This window comes from Bubalus kerabau, chromosome 13 (genome assembly GCF_029407905.1).
Source record: "Bubalus kerabau isolate K-KA32 ecotype Philippines breed swamp buffalo chromosome 13, PCC_UOA_SB_1v2, whole genome shotgun sequence".
In the NCBI taxonomy this organism is placed as follows: domain Eukaryota; kingdom Metazoa; phylum Chordata; class Mammalia; order Artiodactyla; family Bovidae; genus Bubalus; species Bubalus kerabau.
In genome coordinates this window covers 58,541,617-58,562,823 of record NC_073636.1, presented here as the reverse complement: position 1 = coordinate 58,562,823, position 21,207 = coordinate 58,541,617, and the positions used below count along the sequence as shown (strand labels likewise).

Genomic DNA, 21,207 nt, shown 5'->3' with positions numbered 1-21,207 from the left:
ATAGGGGTGCAGAATGCTAAGTGTGCGTTTGCTTCTCTCCTGTGTGTGTCTGCTGTGAATTAGGATGTGTTGATTTTGGTGTGGTGGCTGTTTGTATGCTGTCTGTCATCTCAATTAAAGGTTGAACATTTTGGGGAAGTTTTTACTTCCGCTGATACCGACTGTCAGCACTTGACTTGAACTGTTAATTTATAACTCAGTCAAGTTACAGCCACAACCATGATCATGAGAAATTGGGACCCCTTGCTCTCTAATCACGCATGTCTCTCTCATTTGGGCATAATTCTGTCTTGATTCTTCCTGCTTTGTGTGGGGAAAATGTCATGTTTTGCCCCTCATATTTAAGTAGAATTTTAATTCAGTAGAGTATTGCTTACCTTTTTGTTTATTTTCATGATCTCTCTAAATCACAAATTTTTATCTTCTAAATAGAGAAAAAGTACTAGATGTTTTGTTAGTCAGTGGGACAAAAGATTCTGCATTGAAAAAAATTGAGTCTAAGATCTTTTTAAACAATTCACACTAGACAGGTGTGCCATCACCTTAAAATAATCTTCACTGGTGTACCATAATCTGTCTTAGTGCTGTGTATTGATGGAATATACCAACCTTCAGCTCTTATATAAACGTTCTGCCATTTTTCTGTTTAGAAAAGAGGTGTTGCATTAACGAAAGTAGTCATAGAATTTATCTCTAGGTGTGTAAAGGCTTCTAGTCTTATTTCTAGGTGCGTAAAGGCTTATTATTGGAGAAGGCAATGGCACCCCACTCCAGTACTCTTGCCTGGAGAATCCCATGGACTGAGGAGCCTGGTAGGCCTGCAGTCCATGGGGTCACTAAGAGTCGGACACGACTGAGTGACTTCACTTTCACTTTTCACTTTCATGCATTGGAGAAGGAAATGGCAACCCACTCCTGCGTTCTTGCCTGGAGAATCCCAGGGACGGCGGAGCCTGGTGGGCTGCCGTCTATGGGGTCACACAGAGTCGGACACGACTGAAGTGACTTAGCAGCAGCAGCAGCAGCAAAGGCTTATTATAGTCTTCAAGGTTTTTACAATAGATTTTGTAAGAATTTGGGGTTTGGGTTTTTGTCTTGAATTGAGACCACTGCTACTCTAAACATGTTTTAAATAATTACCTTGATTTTTATAAAAATAACATAAGAATGGCTATTGATGTGTATGTCTGTGTGTGTATATATATAGGTTTTCAAGAAACTCCACAGTTCAGGATTCTAGTATTTTTATATATACAGAGCATTCTAGGCAAGAAGAAAATTCTCTCAGAATATTGTCTGGATCTTACATAAACTATAGCTCTTTTCATGTGGAAAAAATACAATTACAGAAAAATACAGATCATGTAATAAACATCTAAATACAAAATAACTAAATGTTAATAATTTTTAGACTTGTTTTGAAGTTTTTCTTTAATGAATAAGCTTCACCAAGAATTTGAAGACATGTCTGCCCTCCACATCTGCCCGTTCATGCTCCTCTCTTCTCTACTTTTCAGAGGAATTTAGTGTGAACTATTTCCTTTTTTTTTTTTTCTTGTTGTACCTAATGTGGTATTATGGTGTTTGTATCACTTACCATGTTTTTAAGACCATCCGTTGTTAAAATACAGGTCTACTTCATTCTTTTCAGTTGTTGTGTAGAATTCTTTCATAAGAATTTGACACATTTGTTCTTAATAAGAGTTCTTTATATGTTCTGAATTCTTGCTTGTCTGTTAACATAAGCTCCAAATATCCTTCCACTTGTTAGGCGGTTGTTCCTTGCTGCCCAGCTTTTTGTCTTTCGCAGGGAGCTTTCCTGATCCTGTCCTTAAGCTTCCATAGTACTTTGATCCACTGAGTCCTTACACTACAGCAGGGTGCCTTATGTGGTAGTTTCCCACCCATGGAGTTGATGGGAGACTGAATTTTATTTCTTTTTGCTCCAGAGGAGCTAGGAAACTAGTGAGTTGAATAAGCAGCCTTAAATGTTGGTATAGTCTTTTTCAATCAAGCCAGTGTCTAGATCATTAGTGAATATTCTTGGGTTTTGATTTCTCTTGCTATAATAATGGGTGTGATGCTTCTCAATAGCTGGCTGTCTCCCAGGGATATGAGGTGGGTTGGTTGCTCTATTAATTTAGAACACTTTGCATTCTAAGATTTCTTTAGGAAAGTTATGTGTGTGTGTCGGGTTCTTTTTATTTGTGGTACTTTCAGAATCAGAGATATATAATAAGGCTTTCTGCTGAAATGTTGAAATCCAGTGTCTGCCAGTAAAGGCACATTAATTGCAAAGCTTTATTTTTGTTTGTAAAACATTGAATTAATGTGTGAGCTAAGACTTAAATCAAGAAAATAGATTAAAAAAAAAAATCTCCCAGTGTTGTTACTCTTGAATTCATGGTTATTTAAGAGTTTACCCTCTTTGGATATCTGTTATTAGGAAATCTGTTTTTCATTTTTTAGAGGGACAACTTTAAACAAAATTAACATAGAATAATAGTGACAAAAGCCTTATTGACACAAGTGACCATTTTTATTAATAGTACCTTCAACCTGTGTATGGTCAGCCCAAATATATCATGATTGCAGAGCGAAGTTACGGATAAGGCATTCTTTTACAGGAAACGTGTCAGAATGACTTGGGTTGCCTCTGAGGAAGCCTGGTATCCATTCGGGCTGCACACACTTAGTGAGCCCATTACTATGTGTGTGGTATGCGCGGTTCTAGGCTTTGGACGTCCGGTGCTGAATTGTGTGGAGGTTCACTCCAGGTGGGAAGCAGTCAGGAAAGGAACACGTGAACTGTGAAGTTGATTCTGAGTCCTGTGCAGAAGATGAAAAGGGGACTAATCCTGCAGAGGGAGCAGTAGCTAGCTCAGTGTTGATTCACCCAGAGCCTGGTGGTGCCTCCAGGAGGGAGGATTCAGGAAGAGTGAAAGCCTTGTTTAAAACAGATGGAAGTGTGGCATGGCCATTCACTCATTTTCCAGCACATTTATTGAGCATCCATGCTACGTCTGGAAATGCTCTGGAAACCTGTGATCAGGAGTGAACAAGAAAAGTCTCTCTGTTCAGGCAGTTTACATTCTGAAAGCGGAAGCCTAACCTAAACAAGAAGAATAATGAGAAGGCTGGTGCACTGCAGGTAAGTTGGGAAGGCAGGAGGCAGTAGGACACCTTTGATGAAAACAGACTGTCAAAGGATCAGTTTTGAAGACATCTGTAAGATATCCAGCCAGTTTTTACTTTAGAGTGTCCATTTCCCCCATTTTAATGTATTTTCCCATACACAGAGTCTGTTGTATTGAAACCTCAAACATAATTTCATTGTCTTAACAAAATCCATCATGAGTCCTAGGCTTCTGGAGACAGATTATTACCTTCCCAGAAGATAATCTTTTCAGAGTTGAAGTGAAATATGGTAACATGTGTTTTGGAAGGGTTGAAGAAAAGAGAGATGATGTACCTCAATTGTGTTTGCAAGAGTATAAAATAATATAGCTCTTTTTATGCAGTGTGAAAAAAACTGGTGTGGAACTAATAACTCTTAACTTTATATCTGGAAAGCTGAGACCTGATAGATAATATATCAAATTGGTATATAACTTCCTTGGTAACACACAGTTTGAGTTTCAAAGTCTCGTAGCTACATCAGGAGACATATTACATAGGAAGAATATTTATTTGCAACACCAGAATTTTTCATGGACTCCAGAAAAGGAAAAGCAAAATGCAGCATCTTTGTTCATTTATCTTTATTCAATTATATCTACATAATGTCTGTTAAAAATCAGTGATACTTAATATCTGAGATGTTGAGGGTGCTTCTTTTCTTTTTTGTTTTGGCAGGGTGGAAAGCTTTATTTTTTAAGATCAGTTTTAGGTTCACAGCAAACTTAGCACAGAGTTGCGCCTGGCCCCACACATGCACAGCTTTCTCCGCTGTCGGCATCCAGCACCAGAATGGTGCATTTGCCACAGCTGATACACCTGCACTGACATGTCCTTGTCACCCAAAGTCCACGGTCTAAGTCGGGGTTCAGCCTTGGTGGTGTACATCCCGTGGGCTTTGACAAATGTGTAATAACACTCATCCACCATTGTAGTATCACACAGAATAGTTTCACTGCCCTGACCACCCTCTGTACTTGGTCTCTTTATCCCTCCATTCCTTCATAAGCCCTGCAAACTGCTATCTCCATAGTTTTGTCTTTTCCAGAATGTTATATAATTGAAATTATGTAGGGTATAATCTTTTCAGATTGGCTTCCTTAAATGAGTAATGTGCGTTTAAGACTCATCTGGGTCTGAATTTTCGTGGTGTGATAGCTCATCTTAGTGTGAAATGATGCTCCATGGTCTCTATGTCCCACAGCTTATTTACCTGCTAAAGGACATCTTGGTACTCTCAGGTTTTGGCAGTATAAATAAAGTTGCTGTCAACATCTGTGTGCATGTTTTTGTGTGCATGTGGGTTTTCTGCTCCCATGGGTGAATACCAAGGAGTGTGATTGCTGGATTGTGTAGTAAGAGAGTATATTGAGTTTGTGTGTGTGTGTGTTTTAAATACAGTCACTGTCTTCCAGAGGTTTGAATTTGCAGCAGTGAGGAATGAAAACTGTTGCTCTACATCCTTGCCAGCCTTTGATGCTGTAAGTGTTTTACATTTTGGCCACTGATAAGTATGTATTGGTATCTCATGTGTTGTTTTAATTGGCAGTTTCTTAATGACATATGTTGAGCATCTTTTCATTTCTATATTTTTTTCTATCTGTAGATCTTATTTTCCTTCTGTATATCTTCTTTGCTGAGGTGTCCAGATCTTTTGCCCATTGTTTTTAAAAGTTCGGTTGTTCATTTTCTTATTGTTGAATTTTAAGAGTTCTTTATATATTTTGGGTGACAATTCTTTATTAAGTATGTCTTTTGCAGATATTTTCTCCTAGTATTTGGCTTGTTTGTCTTCTCATTCTCCTTAACAGTATCCATTGCAGAGCAAACCTTTTTAATTTTAATGAAGTCCAGCTTATTAATTATTTCTTTCATGGATTGTGCCTTCCATGTTGTATCTTTTGAAAAGTCATGTCAAACCCAAGGTACCTGGATTTTCTTATGTTATCTTCTAGAGGTTTTATAATTGTGTGTGTGTGTCTGTCTGTCTGTCTGTCTTTATTTTCTAGTTGAATTGCTAAGTAAAAGTAATACCCCTTAAATTATGTCTTGCGCTTTACATGTGGGGTGATATGATCTGCTTAAAGTTACAAAGATAAGTAAGGTCAAGATTGAGTTTTGAGTTCACTTGGTGTTTCCACTGTTACCTTTAAAAAAGTCATTGGGACCTGAATGCTTAGGTCATTCTTTTATGAAAATGGTTGTTTCCTCTTTCTGAAAGGAAGAGTTTTGTTAGTCTTTTCTTCCATGGATCTTGGAGTGAATGGTCACAGAAAGGAAGTACTTAAACCATGCATATATTGGTAAAATCTTTCAAGATTTAATGGAATGTTTTTTCAACAAAGTGCTCTTGTGTTTCTTGATTGACACGTTTATCCAGCCGTTTTTTTAATGAAATTGCCACTACCTGAAGCCTGATGTCATGCTGTTGAGGAGTTTGCTGGCTTGTGACTTTGTTTCCTTGATCTTTAAAACCAGAGCTTTATAATCATGAGACTCCATTTCTGTAAGTAAGACTGAAAGATTCACTGTTTCTGCTTTTACTTTTAATGCTATGCATATTTCTGCTGACATTCTATTATTTACTTTCTAAGACAGGACAATTCTAGTTCTTTGTGTCTTAAAATATACACTTTCAAATGACAATAAGCTGAACCTGAGTGAGGAAATGGTTTATACTGTGCTTAGTTTTATCTTAATACATTTTAAAGCATGTTATGGAATTTGAATTCAAGTTAGTTAATGCTATTCATGAGCATCTATCAAACTCACAAGCATTTTCACAGATGAATATGCATAATATAGGGCATAAAGAACATTATTCAAATGGCTGAAAAGAAAAAAAATTAGGACTCTAAGGAATATTCCTAATTTCTCTCAAACTCATGTTGTTTCATTTTGGGGGACCTCCTATTTCACATTTTAGATGTTCTTAAAATATCTGCATAACTGTCTGAAAGACTAGACGATTAGAAAGAAAAATGATTAAATGAGTGTGCTGCAGTTCTAGAGATACCAAATCATTTTTTCATCTCTTAAAAGAAGAAAGTCTAGTTTGTGAATATTTCATTTGTAAAATTGACTCTACTGCGTAAGCAGTGTTTGAGTTCATTGGAGATAAACACCCATGTTGGTATAGTAAAATCCCATTTTTACATAATGCTTTAATGGAAATGGCAGTTTTATGAAAGGAAAGTGACTAGTAAAAATCTGAATGATGCTCACAAGCTTTTACATCATTTTTATTGGGATTTTTGTATATTCTAATTCATTAATACAAGAGTAAAGGAGAACACTAACATAGTTTATTTCCTGTAATTACTCAAATCAAATAGAATTTGTTTTCAATAAAATTCTTGAATTGTCCGGAGTGTGGGTTGAAGGGTTGGCCTGTTTTTGCAGAATGTCTTGATTTTTTCACATTAGACTTTGCTGTTTTATCAGTGACGTTGTTCACTTGCCTATATTTTTAGTACTGTTTCCTCTAGATTAAAAAAAAAGAAAGGCCTATGTAAGCCCAAGAAGTCTCTAATACTTTTGTTTAGGGAGAAATCTGAGATATTTATTTATTCTGCTTATTTATTGCAAATAATGTTTGTTTTTTAATAGTTTAGACTACCTTTTAAGTGAATCATATAGGTTAAAATATTATTTAGATTGCCGTGTAATAGGTTAACCAGTGGAGTTTCCAGAAGCAGATTAGTGTCCACAGTTAAATTTGCTTTATTTTTGTGGACTACCTAGAAGAAAAGGTCATTGCAAAGGATAAATGCACTTAAATTTATCCCTGACTCTGATTTATGAGGCAGCAGGAGGAGGAAGGGACAGGAGAAACTGAGTTGGAAACGAGTGTTCTTAATTTCATCACAGTGAAATCTCGCCAAATCCCTGTTTTCTGCTTAGTATACTTCAAACCACCTTAGAAAATGCTGTTTTTTTGGCGGGGTGGGGTGGTGTATGTGGATTTGTGGGCTCTTATGAATTCTTGGCATTCTGATCTGAAGATGCTTCCATGTTCTTGAGGCAGAATTTTGTTGAAATGAACAGATTTCAGCTTGTATCTAGAAAGCTTTAAGGCCTGGTGGATTATGAATCACATTCAAATTGTCAGTGAGAGTACTGTTGCCCCGTAGGCTTTGTATTTGGAAGCTCACCTTTTTTCAGATGTCTACATTTTTTAAATCTGTTTTCTCCTCCTTTCCCCCAAGCAGTGTGGGGCCATTAGAGCTGGAGCTATGCTTATGTGGAGTTCTTGTAGTGGGCCCTTTTTACGTGAGGGCCAAAGAATGTATGTACATGGTGATCGTGCCCGTGTAGGTCTGAGCTATGTTTGTGTGCTTGTTTAATCGCTTTCTTTGACTCCAGGAAACCAGAGTTGTGTTTGGTTTTGTTTTTGTTTTTTTTTTTTTTTTTTTACCATTGCTGAAGTGATACCATTTCAAGCAGAGACTTACTGGGAGAAAACTTCCTCCATCTTCATTCTGAGCCAGACTGCCTGTGTTGGGGATTAGAAAAGGGTCGAGCCCTGGATAATCCCGCATAAAGGTGCTGCCTTCAGCATCAAGTGTCCTGTTTCTCCCTGGAGGCCAACAACTTGATCCAAGGATGAAGCATGGTCAGCACCTGGCTTTCCCTCACTGTAGCTGCAAATCCCCTGGAGCCACAGGGTGCCCACCCTCAGTAAGGGGGTGACGTAGCTTGAAGGGAGAGGCTTTGTGTGGTGGAGTCAGTAGGGGAGACAGAACACCCCACGTCTGGCCACAATTGGACCTGGAGAATGCCCCCCTCTCGTGGCTTCCAGTTTGGCTGCTGGAGGGTCAAAGGCAAGGCTTATGGGAAAGGTAAGCAAATGGAGAAATTGTTATTAGGCATTTCACTTTTTTTTTTTTACTCGCCACGTGGCTTGTAGGGTCTTAGTTCCCCAACCAGAGATTGAACTATCACCCTCTGCAGTGAAAGTCTGGAGTCTTAACCACTGAACCACTGGGAAATTCCCTAGCCATTTCATTCTTGAAGGTGTCATTGCTCAAAGAATGGAAGTAGCTTTTAGTATAAGTAACTACAAAACTATAGATAATCCAGTAGTATGGTAGTTCCTGCTATAATATGATATATGCATTCCTAAAAATCGCCATCCTGTACAAAATAGCACAAAAGACCGTAAGACTTAAGAGGAAGGAACAAGGTTAGATGCGTAACACTCAAAAGCTTTGTTGGTCAGAGAGACACATAAAGATGGGAACCTAATATAAGCAGAAGCACAGTTTAGCACACATTAAATGGCTCAGAAATAGATAAATACTGTAATAAATATGATACTTTACCATGAAAAACTGACGTTTACCCGTGGAAGCGGTCGCTGGAAGGGTGACAGTTTGTGAGGGCCGCAGGGTGAGCCCGCGTACCTGGTAGTGATGGAGATGTGTGCACTTGTGTGTTTTCTGTATCTCTCTGCCATTCAGTTCAGCTGGATGTTGTTTTCTGTGATCATTTAGCGTTTCTTGCAGACAAATCACACATAAGCAAATGTGAAATTCATTTTATGCTCAGATTGTCCCCCTAATATGCACATCAATCACATTGAAACAGATTCACATTTTCAAAATAAGCTTTCTAGCAGAACTGGCTGTAGTTTATTTTATTTTGGAATTGAGTCTCTTTTCCTTTCTTTCTTTTCACCGTTATTGATTTCTTAATTTATATTTGTTAAGCCCATATCAGATTGATTTTTCATACCCAGAGTACCTCCAGAGGCGAGAAAGCAGCCTGAGATTCTAATTTTGCTGGTGGTAATCCACGAGGTAGTTTCCTCCTTGGTGAAGGACTCTCAGTCAGTCAATCTCAATCTCTCAACCCCTGCCCCCATCCCTTCACTAGATGCCGGGCACTGTGTCGGAGATGTGATAACTGGTACGGTATCATTCTTGCCCTCAGAAGCTCAGAGTCTCACTGAAAAATGTTCGAGGCACAGATGTAAATATCTGTGTTGCGGATCTTCTTACGGAGCAGATGAACCAACTATGTATTTCTTAGTTTGTAAGCACAGGGGCACATATACCTCCCCACCCCATCTCTGAATTCCCTGTGAACGTAAAGATAGGAGTAAAGAGCTTGCCTGGAAGATGCACAAAGACACCTTTGCTGTACACAGTGAAAAGATGTAAATTTGAAAAGGGGTTGAAAAGGACCTAAGAGACATTATAGTTCAACCCTCCCACCTGACTCCTTTATAAACCGTACGGGTCAGGTTTCAGAGAAGTTTCAGAGTAATGTGAGTAGTATGATCCCATTTTTGTTACCCCCCACACACACACTCATGTATGTATGTACAGTTTGTGTAAGCACAGATGATGTGGATGGATCTCCCACAGTGTTAATATTAGTTACCTCAAGGGACAGGGGAAAGCTTATTAACTTCCTCTTTATACATCTTTTATTATTGTTTGGCTTGTTTTAAGAAGCATGTTTTACTTTTTTAATTAAAAAATCTAATAAAGTAGAAAATGAATAAATAATAATAAAAAATACCCTTAGGGCACCGAGCTTTGTTTCAGTCTTCCAATACCCTGGGTAGTTAAAAGCGAACGCACTGTTGTAGGTGTGGGCTGCCCCGCAGGACTCTGACCTTGCTGTAGCATCACTGTATTGTGTGTGCTGGGGGTTATGTTTGCAGACCACTAACACTTGGAAGTCTTTCTTGCATCTGCTGCCTTCGGCACTCTGCCTTTGATTATCATTTTGGACCCAAGTCTAGTCCTTCACCTTCTCTCTGTTAGATTTCATCTGGTCACTGTGGAAATCAGTGTTCCGCATAGGTTAAGAGCTGGCCTTGGACTCAGGCTGCCTGGTTGCAGACCCTCGCTACCACTAACTACCATGAAAAATTTAGGCAAGTGGTACGTTCTCCCAAGCCTCAGCGTTCTTGTCTGGCAGTAAAGTTGTGAGGTATCAGGGAGACCCTGTCTGCTGGAATACTCACTAGGCCAGGTGCCTGGTGGTGTGACGAGACCGTGGTGGATTTTAGCTGTCACTGTTCGTGCGTCAGCCTCAGCCCATCTCTCCTGTGTGTTATGATGAAATGATCATGGGTCAGCCACGTTCCACATCCGTCCTGACCCCGTACCATAAATCAGTCTTTCCTCCGCGTGGTCCTCATGGGATCCCCAACCAGTCCCTGTCTCATTCTGCAGGTCCTTTCACCGATGTTGTCACCACCAACCTGAAGCTTGGCAACCCGACAGATCGAAATGTGTGTTTTAAAGTGAAGACCACGGCACCACGTAGGTACTGCGTGAGGCCCAACAGTGGGATCATTGATGCAGGGGCCTCGATTAACGTATCTGGTAAGTTCTGAGAATGAAGGCCTGAAGGATGGGCTAAAAGGGCTCCCTAGAGGCAGTGGGATCTCTTCAAGCTTGTGTTTGCAGTATAGCAAAGGAAGATGGTAGGCATCTCCCCCCAGCTCCCTACCCTCTGATTAAAAATCTCGGTGGGTCCCACTCACCTATTGTTTTTTCATAATTAATGCCTCTTTAGTTTAATGCTTACAGCCTTTGTGCCTCAATAGTTAGAGCAAAATTAAAGTGCTAACATCAGACTTTACTTGAGAATGAGTTGGGTTTTCACTCCCTTGAAATTAAATCTGCCCTTTGGCAATAAATAAAAAAAGGGCTAAACAAACTTAATTTTACTTTGTGGGAGAAAGCTAAATGGAGTTATTTTCTTATTTAAGCTAAATGATTTCTGACATTAAGCTCATGTCATTTCCAATGATTGGTAACTGCACTTTACTGATTGTGAAAAGCTAAGGGAGATGAAGGCTGAGGAAATTGGAATGTATTCAAGGGTGCAAGTTTTGTGCATGTCTGATGGGTTTTTTCCCCCCTTCTGTCTGAGAGTGCATTTATTTTCCAGAGTCCAACTTTTGAAAAGATGCTGGTAGAGTGCCCAAACTGAGAATTGGATTTCAGAATTAAGGAGATGTAAGCGATGGGTTTGAGTTTAAATGTATTTTAGAAATGGAATAAACTTTGAGCTCATTAGGACTTCTGGATCCAGCAGTGCCTTTTGTATTTGTGGAGGAGCTCTGGGGGAGTGTGTGTTAATCCTTCAAATATCAGGAGACTGTCACCAAGGGCTCTGAGGCATCATTAGAAGCTACTCCTCATTTGAAATGGGTATCTAGATGGCTGACTTTTTTCCTGATGGATTTTGATTGTGATACATTTGGCTATTCATTTGACACCTGAAAGAAAATGACTCACCTCTTTGGAAAGATATAAGGTGTTTCATTATCTCATGGTTTCTGTAGACTCTTGTTCCCTGCATCCTCTGGGTTCTCTCATTAGGGTGTGCCCACACTGGCTGTCCCCCTGCGTGTTTCTCTCTGCGGCTGCAAGACCTGATTCGGACTCTCGAATCAGGTATTATCCAGGAGGAATCAGGAGGGTGGGAGCCAACACTTGTTGAGGATCTCCTCTGTGCTGGGTCTGCACACATATTATCTCATGTGATTTCTGTTATCTGCCCAGCGTGGAATGCATTGTTACCCCCTTGTACCAGAACGACTCCGGTGGCCACAGGCTCACAAAGCTGGCCTGTGACAAAACCAAGATGTAGATCCTGCTTGTCTGGCTCTAGTCCCCAAACCTTCTGCACTGTAGCTCACTGGTCAGGGAGGGGGACCCAGGATATTGGCATTTCAGCATTCCTTGGATTCATGTGGTTTGCATTTTTCTGTTGAAATCAAGGGCAATTGATGTTTTTTATTCTCTTTTTAAAGTTGACTTCTTTTTTACCTCTTGATTTCGTTGCCCATGACATATTTAAGCACGGTTATCAGGAGATGAGACTTACCCAGTTTTCACAGTAAATTTGGGGCAGCAACATCGTTTTCTGAATAAAATAGTCTCAACAGGGAGATGTACAGTGTAGGTGTGCCTTCTGATATTAAATATGAATGGGTGAGCATAAGTGTATCTCTTTCAGAAAGATTCACCCCTCCCCCATGTGGTTTTTAAAGTAATAACTAACCCTGGGCATTTGTTTTGATTTATGATTGTCTGCTAAGGAAGACCAAGATTTCGTGGTTGTGGCCTTCCTTTTGCAGACAAGAAGGAAAGGTTCAGGGGGTGGGGGGTGGGGTAATCACGCAGAGGCACGTGGTGATGATGGCAGAGCTGGTAGTGGAAGCCAGGTGTCTGTCCTGATCCAGTGGCTCTTTGGTGACACCAACTGCCTCAGCAAGGAGGTCACACCAGTCAATCTTAAAGGAAATCAACCCTGAATATTCACTGGAAGGACTGATGCTGCAACTCCAGTACGTTGGCCGCCTGATGTGAAGAGCTGACTCATTGGAAAAGACCCTGATGCTGGGAAAGATTGAGGGCAGGAGGAGAAGGGGACGACAGAGGACGAGATGGTTGGATGACAGAGGACGAGATGGTCAGATGGCATCAGTGGACATGAATTTGAGCAAATTCCCGGAGATGGTGAAGGACAGGGAAGCCTGGCGTGCTGCAGTTCATGGGGTTGCAGAGTCGGGTACAACATAGTGGCTGAACAAAACAACTGCCTCAGCAGTGTCAGGGGATGGCCCCGCTTACAAATAAATATAAAACAAAATACCTTGGCTCTCAGAGTATCATGTACTTGGGGAAAAAAGCAGTTGAATAACAAAATGTCCTTGTGTTTGCAGGCCTTCCTTCTAATGAGACAAGATTATGCTCACACGTGAGAAAGGGCTCCTTTGTTTTTATTTCGTGTGCGTTGGCCTCAGTGCTGAGGTGCACCTGGGTGAAGCCTGATTCCGTTGCCTTTCCGGGACAGCTTCACCTGTCGGCACCGGAGGCCAGCCTCCGCTTGCTGGGGTTTTGTGTGCTGAGGTGCCACTGTGTTGTTTATTAGACGGTCGTGTCTTGGGGCAGAAAGCATTGTACTTTTTCAAGGGTTCTCTTACAGTACAGCCAGGTGATGGCGTCCTGGTGAGAACGTGGAGCTTCAGCTGAGGGCCTCTCCTCGGGAGGAGGAGGAGGACGCCAGCAGGGGGCAGTGCAGAGGGTTCAAGGCCAGCTTCCCTTCCATGGGCACACGTGGCTGAGCTGGATTGCACCCACTCTACTCAGAGATGAGGAGACCTGGGTGCAGAAACCTGAGAGGAAACCCAAGCCTTGCTGTTGAGCCTGTTGGCTGGTCTTTGGCCAAAACTAACCTCTGAAGGGTCTAGTTTTCTCATTTGTAAGATGGTGGGAATGGTACTCATGTCAAAGAGTGTTTTACTAGTGCTGCAGAATTTTAACTGGAAGTGTGGTACAAGACTGGGGTTGCATTTTCTTCCACTAACTTTGACAAAGATTGGCTGGTTTCTATTGAAGGTGGGTTGTACATATCTGAATTGCACTTTTAGAAATACATCAGTGTGATTCATTTAACTAATTTATGGAATTTTTCTAATTCCAATTCAAGAAATTTTTGTTTTTCTTCTTTATGTAATATGCATTTGTTTATAGTGAAAAGTCACTAGTAGGTTTTCACATATGAAAAGGAGGTCATCAGGTCAACTGAAAATAACTAGCAGTGTTGCCCTGTCTACACAGAACGTCGCAACATACCGTACAGGGAAGTTGTTCTTTCCCCATTTCTGAAAACCCTAATAGCTATTAGGAAAGGTTATAAATCATTCTTAGAGAAGGGGAGCAAGCAGGGAGAGAAAGAAGAGGAGGAGGATGGTATCTGGAGCTGGCCAGAGAGACTGCGGTTTTGAAGACTTGCAGGTCGGGTTTTTATGGGGGACTGAGACGTTCTAGCTGTCTGATGTCTTTCAAGATGTACCCTGTGAACCTGTTCTCCGCCGTCAGCTTAATCTGATCCTCGGGACCTCACATTCTGCGTCAAAAGTCTTGGCTCTGACCTGTTTTATTTTCTTCAGAAAGTGGCACTTTCTGTCTCGTACTGGGGTCCTTAAACAGAACAAATCCCTGTGTTATAAACTCGGGTGGTGAAGTTACCATTGGAAACTGGTATGAACTGAGCTTTAAGTGCCATAGCTGGAAACTTATGGACTTCCCAGCGGGCTGTTGTGGGGTCTAGTCACCCGAGTCTCTGAGTGAGTCCTTCTCTTTGCCCTTTAGATAAGGGTGGGTCCTCCTTTCTTCTCTTTCTGATTGCCCCATCAGGGTCTTGTCTGCTGGATGAGGCAGTGCAGTGGGTGGGAGGGTGCTGGGTGCTTTGTGTTTACATTAATTGGCCCAGAATGCCATGGTTTTGACCCCTTGCTCCTTGACACACACCATCTACTAGAGATGGTTTTGAATTATTCAAATCTGGACCTCAGCAAAATAGGCACACTTAAATGGAGATTGGAGAAGAGGAGATTGGATTTTTTCCCCCAGAGATTTTAAATGCATGGAAAATAGAACTTTCTGAATTAATGAATTGTTTGAAGCAGTGGGGGGTCTCTCCATTTGTTCTAGCTTTACAAAATTAAATCTGTTTTCTGAACTGTCTGGTGGGGAAATATTTTTAAGGTAGATAATTTCTGAAAATGTCTTTGTGGTAAGCTGTTAGTGGTTGTAGGTTTTTTTTTTTTAATACTGTAGTTTAATAATGAGGGAGTTTTCCATTAATATTCCAAACCATGTTTGCCAGCAGATACAGCAGGTGAAGTGGTAAAATTATGGGCCATCAAAAATACTTACGCTTCCTGTAATATGATATTAAGTTTAATATTTTTATAACCTTCACTGAATTCTAATTTCACTAAAGTAGCAAGCGCGCTTCCATTTGCAGTTCAATTATGCACATTGGTTGCCTATGTACCAAGCAAATTAGAAATGCAAAATATCTATTTGGCGGGGTGGGCCTTGGAAAGAGTCGGTAAAGATACCAGTATTTAGGTACAGATACACTTTACTAAGTGTACCCTGGGAATCGAAAGTGGATTGAAGACAAACAGACACACATCTTCTGGTGTCTGAATCTGTATTTTAAATTCAAAGAATTCAGGAACAATGTTCATTCCTGACATATAGCCCTTTTCAGCACTTACTTCAATCACATTTAAAGCACAGAGTTCTTCCAGTAAAATCCTGAGGACAGAGAATGAATATCAGCAGCTCTTTTTGGATGGAATCACTGGTCAATTAATGTAATTGGGTAGGATCGCAATTGATAATTAATCCTCCTAAGATTTTGCTGACTCAGTTTAGTGGAGCGGCCCGCTTGCCCTGGACCAGCCAACCTTGGGCGGCAGCTTTTAGGTGATTAGCACCAGAGTCTAAGCCCACTGCCCTTAGAGAAGGAAGTCAGGCATCCGTCTGTCAAGTGCTGATAGCAGGAGCTGTATTTGGGGGGTTCAGGCATCTTAACAGCATCATTCTTCGTGTGATCGTCTGCTTTGGAAGTCTCTGATAAGCGAAACCTTGTTATAGATGGTTTTCATGAATCAGGCTTATTACTCTCAGATAAGAACAACTCAGAGTCGTACTTACAAGATGTCTTTAATCTTTTTCCCCAGTTGAGATTCTGGGTTTTTTAAAAAGAGGGGGGAGTAGATTACCAATAAAAATTTAGCTTAATCGTGCTTTTAATGGTTTCTTTAAAAGTTTACTATAATTTTTAAGTTTCTTAAGAAGAATCCCATGTTTCACTTTTTATGAGTTTAACACAGTTTACTTATTCTTTCCATTTTAAAAGATCATGGTCAAGAGGGTTTATCCAAGTACATTCAGTCCACCTCACTTAGACAAAGTAATGTCAGCTCTTACAGTGTGGCCAAGGAGCAGAAACCAAGCCCAACTTGGGAGCAGCCAAAAGTCATGTTCCTGTCATTGATGGCAGCTCCCTGCGCATTGATACACCTGGGCTTCTAACCTTAACTCTACTGTTTATACCCTTACTTTAGACTCTTTGTTAACCTGTTCTGATGTCCAGCCCATCACAGAATGAAAGGGAAGAGCTGTGAGAGGTGGCCACAGTGAAGGCCTGGACAGGAACACTCCAGAGGACAAGTATGGGAGAGATAATGGGTCTGAAATTAACCCCAGCCTCAGGACAAACCTTTCTCCCTGCACAGTGGCCCTGGCATGTGGTTCAGATTAAGACAGGTGTAATGTGAGTTGATAATCAGAACATGAGAGTACTCAGGAAAGGCTATGTGGGATTCCATTAGAAAGCATTAATGGAGATAGGAAAGTGCATTGGAATTTTGAAAATAGATGTGCATTTTAAAAGATATTTATGAAAGGGAGTGAGTGAGCCATGTTCTTAGGCGTGTATATGATGCACCTCATTTCCAGCAGTATTGGGGTACATTTGTACTGTAAACACTGCACAAATAAGTTAATCAGACTCTGAAGAGTATGTTATCTAAAATGATCTATACTGAACCGGAAGATCCTTTAGAGAACACAAAGACAATTCCGAGTCAACTAATTTATAAGTAGATAAGATTAATTACCCACTAGACTCATAGTTCCATCCATGGGTCCCTGAATAGGCAGAAGTCCAGGAAATTAGTCTTGTTTTCAACATTTTGAGCATCCTGAAGGAAACGATAAATTTATTCCTGATAAGGGCACCTAGTCTAACTAAAATGTCTGATTCCTTTGCTTTAGGCTAGAATTCTGTCACCTCATTGTGGTAAGCTGTTGGCAGAGTTCTGGTTTGTCTCTGATCAGTTTCCAAAAAAGTGGAGCAGTGACTTCATTATGACGTTGTAAATGCAGTTTGGTAGACGACAGTTTGACAGAGGCATAAAAGCAAAGAGATAGTGAGAGGACAGTGGTGATAAGAAGTTTAGAAACCGGGACTTCCCTGGTGGTCTAGTGGTTAAGACTCTGCCCTACCACTGCAGGGGACGTGGGTTCAATCCTTGGTCAGGGAACTAAGATCCCACATGCTGAGGCCAAAAATTAAAAAAAAAGCAAATTGTGGCCTCCAAAAAAAAAAGAAGTTTAGAAACCATTGTCTTAAACCAGGAGATGAAAAGTGAGTGTGGGAAAGGTGAGCCTGTGGGAGAGCTCTGTATGGGTGGTGTCCGCTGACAGTAAGTCCAGTAAGGACGAGAGGGTGAGACGGCCTTCAGGGGTGCTTTCAGCCCACCTTCTCCGGGCGTGGTTCCTGGACCACCAGCAGCAACAGCTGGGAACAGGTCACCCCACCCCAGACTTGTGCAATCAGAAACTGGAGGTGGGACCCTGCCACCTGTGTTCTAACATGCACTCCAGGTAGGTCTGCTGCAAGCTGAAGTTGGAGACCCCCTCGTGACAGTCAGACTAGTAGAAGGTTCAGAGTCAGAGAAAGCCCGAGAAGGTATGGCATACTGAGACGTGAGTAGGGCAGGTGGACCACGAGGGATGTGCCAGCCGCCTAAGGCCAACGTGGTAAGAGGCGACGTGGAGAACACCTGGGGGTGTGGGCGTGGCCGGCGCCCTGTGCACACCTGTTGGACCAGCAGCGTGAACAATTGTTGGATCATATCAGGAAACTGAGAGAACGAGGCTGTGGACATGGATTGATTGTCTTTTACTTGGGAAATAGTTTTTTTTCGTTTGAGGACTATCAAGCTGGTGAGCCGGGTACTTGGGGGAGATGGAATATGTGGGTTACAGGGGCTCTGAGAGATACTGGGAGGAGGTGGGAGATCTGGGAGGAGAAACCTGGATGTTGGAGGAGGCCTGTACTGAGATGGTGGTCATGTGAACGGGAGAGAGGCATGTTAAAGATAAAATTCTGAGATTAAAAAATAATAATAAAGCAGTTGCCAAGGTGCCTTGTTAAGCTTTTGTTCGTGTGCTCTGTTGCCGTTAAATGCAGATGAAAGTGATCTGTGACTTGCTCGGGTTCTCATAAGCTTTTATGCAGCATTTAATCAAGTCATTTCTCCGAGGTATGTGCGTTTGTGTGTGTTAAGTAGTGTATATTCTGCATGTCTTCTGAAGAAAGTCCGATCTTATTGATCCAGTGTTTTATGACTGTGAAGGCCCTTTCCTAACAGGATCCCACTTTTGCAACCTGCATTCAGCTGACAGTGTATCACAAAGCATTAATGCTGGTGAGTGGTGACCTGGTCTCCAGGCCGTCTCCTGGTAACGGGCCTCTTTTTAATGTAGTATCAGCGATACATTTTAAAAAGTAGGATAGATGGTTCATTTAAGAGGATTTTATCAGTGTCTCTGGAATTCAAGTGAAATAAATTAAGTTAATGGGAAGCTCTTTTATAGCCTGTCATGGAAAAAAGTATATAATTTCTGTCACAATTTGCATGTATGGAGCTGCAAGAACAAACGATTAACGTTTATTCTGTCATGTTCTCGTAAAGTCCCAGCTAGTAGGGTCTAGCAAATTGAACTTGACATGAGATGATAGCAGCTGAGAAATACAGGCTTTGGGGCATGAGTTGGGGGCAGCACAATGCAGATGCTGAAGCCTAGGAGCCTTCATGAAGTTTCAGGAAGTCTGGGTGCCACCTGACCTCCTCACTCTTGATCGCTGATCGGGGAGCCCACAGAAAAGAAGAGCTGGTGGGTGGCAAACATCTTGTTTTCCACCTGCTGCTCTAGGCAGAGGGAGCGTCGCTGCAGAGAGGGAGGGGCCAAGCACCCATCTCACACCCTGAGCTTCCTGAAGTTCACCGGTGGTCATCGTTTTCACTCAGTTGGAAGTTTTCTCCTCTCCAGCCTTAGGGTGAGCTGGGCATCTGTGCTTCCGTGTTTTGAGTCCGTGCCTTTTACAGAGGGTATGTGACCGCCCCCTCTGCTGTCTCCAGTGCTCCTGTAAGGTGGGCTAGTTGCCACAGTACCCACTTCTTTGTGTGCTTGTGTTCTCATGAGCTCGGAGGTCTCCGTGTAAGTTCTGTCTTCGTGAGGTCCTTCTAACTCTGCACACGGCAACTTGGCGGGCAGTGCACTCTAGGCCTGGAGGTGGGCTGATGACATCTGTGAGTTCTGAGGGTGACAGGGGTATCAGACAGCGACACCTGCAGAGGGGAGCACGCTGCAGCAAGGTGGTTTGGTTAGCCGAGCATGGGGCGCCCTAGTCTCCTCCTCTCAGGGACAGGTGTGTGTGCAGCTGTGTGCACGTGGGGCGGAAACTTGGTTTGTGTGAACTGCTTTCTCTTTTAAATGGCACATTCTCCCAAGAGGGGACTGTAGGAAGCCACCAGTGCCTTCACTTGAATTAGCAACCAGATAATTTTCCTCCTGGAGGGGCCTGCGAGGCACCTGATGTAGAGTAATGGTACTCAGACCTTTTGGTCTCAAGGCCCCTTTTGTATATGCTTAGAAATTAAAGACCAAAAACGCTTTTTTTTTTTTTTTCGGTTTGTGGGTTGTATCAATATTTGTTGTATTGCAAATTAAACTGAGAAATTTAAAAAGTATTAATTCTTTCATAACAATTTTAATAAATACAATTCACACATTTTTTAGTGAAAGATAACTTTTCAAAAAATTATGGCATTATTTGATACATTTTGCATATTTCCTTAATTTCTGGATTCTCTCAGTTGCTTTTGCATTTCGTTCTGTTACAGTGTGTTTTGGTGAATGTATATGAAGTAAAATACCTACAATTACAGTACAATTGTACAATACAATACAATTACAAATACAATTACAATGTATATGAAGTAAAATACGTACAATTACAATACATATCAGTGGTAATATGATATGTATTGTATCTTTACCTTTACCACTGATATGTATTGTAATTGTAGGTATTCTTCTTTGATGCTGTGCCAGAACTTGTCGAGCAGCACTTTTCTTCATGTTCGTCAGCACAGTGTAGACTCTGCCCCTGTTCCAGCAAACCGTTTGAACTTTGTTTCACCAAGATGCTTTGGTTTCCCTTGCACTTGGTGGCTTTGGTAGTATTATGCCACCTGAGCTACACAGACCTTCCAGCTGTCGACAGATTTCATTATCCAGTATCAAAAATGTACATTTGTTACTCTCCTTACTGATCTCATTGGGGAAACTGAAGCTCTTGGTGGCCAAGAGAGGTTTCCCAAGATTCTAAGGTTTTTTGAAAGCCTGGATTTTATCACCAACAACAGCTACAAGTTGTTTTCCTTACAGTGACCGGTTCACTTCATTCATTTTTAGGAAAATATCTGCCATATACCTGGGTGTGAATGCCCATAGTTTTCTGTCAGTGGTTCCATGCGAAAGTGTCCAGTTTAGCTCATAACCCGGAATGGTTACACAAGTGCTTTTCCCAGGGCAGCAGAGATGCTTGATGTGTGTTTTCATAGAGCAGAGTGCCAAGATGCACTGTCCAAGGTTGGGATTTAGTGAAGTAAGTGATGTTTATTGCTTCATCAAGGATATTCTTAAGTGAGATGGCCTTTTAAACACACTGCCCATGAATGGCAGTGCCTGCCGTCTGGTGTCCACGCTTAGGCACCAGCAGGTTCACCCACTGTTGCTTTTGTGCCCACCGTTACTGGGGGTAGCAGTGCAGTGGAAAAGACGTGTAATGTCTTGGTATCATAAGGACCAGCTTTGACTTTATGGACCACCTGACGTGGGGGTGGAGATGTCTCAGGGTCTGCGAGTAATGCTTTGAGAACCTGTGCCGTGGAAGTCAGACTGTGGACACAGAACCAGTGTGGAGTTCTGGTCCATCAGTTAATACTGGCCATGTGGCCCAAGCAAGACTGCTTAGCCCTTCTAAGCCTTGTCTTCTCACCTAGAAAAGGAAGACATGACCATCTTTATGGTTGTTGTGAAGACTGATGGGAGAACTAAGGAAAATATGCCTTATTTGGTGCCTGGTCCATACTAGGTGCCAGTAAAAGTTATTTTCCTTTTGCTCTTGGGACATTGTGAAGGCACTGGGGACAGGAGCATGGTGCAAGATGGAGAGATGAAAAGGAAGAGTCAGTTTACTGTAGGATGAGCCTGCAACCCACATGCCCTTCTTTCTGGCTTGCACCTCCTGGAGGAAAGGGGAAAAGAGTGGGAGGAAACAGCTCTTATGTGGGGTTGTCTTAGGGTCTCTGGATGCAGCTGTTCTTTGTGTGTGACC

General features: G+C 41.7%; 1 protein-coding gene across 1 annotated transcript in view; it reads left to right on the top strand.

Moving 5' to 3' along the window:
• The window catches only part of VAPB (VAMP associated protein B and C), a 47,086-nt gene that overhangs the window by 14,324 nt on the left and 11,555 nt on the right, over window positions 1–21,207 (top strand). The window contains exon 2 of the mRNA XM_055544615.1: window positions 10,368–10,520. Coding sequence (XP_055400590.1) covers window positions 10,368–10,520 — 153 coding nt within the window. The remainder of the gene's footprint in view (window positions 1–10,367; window positions 10,521–21,207) is intronic.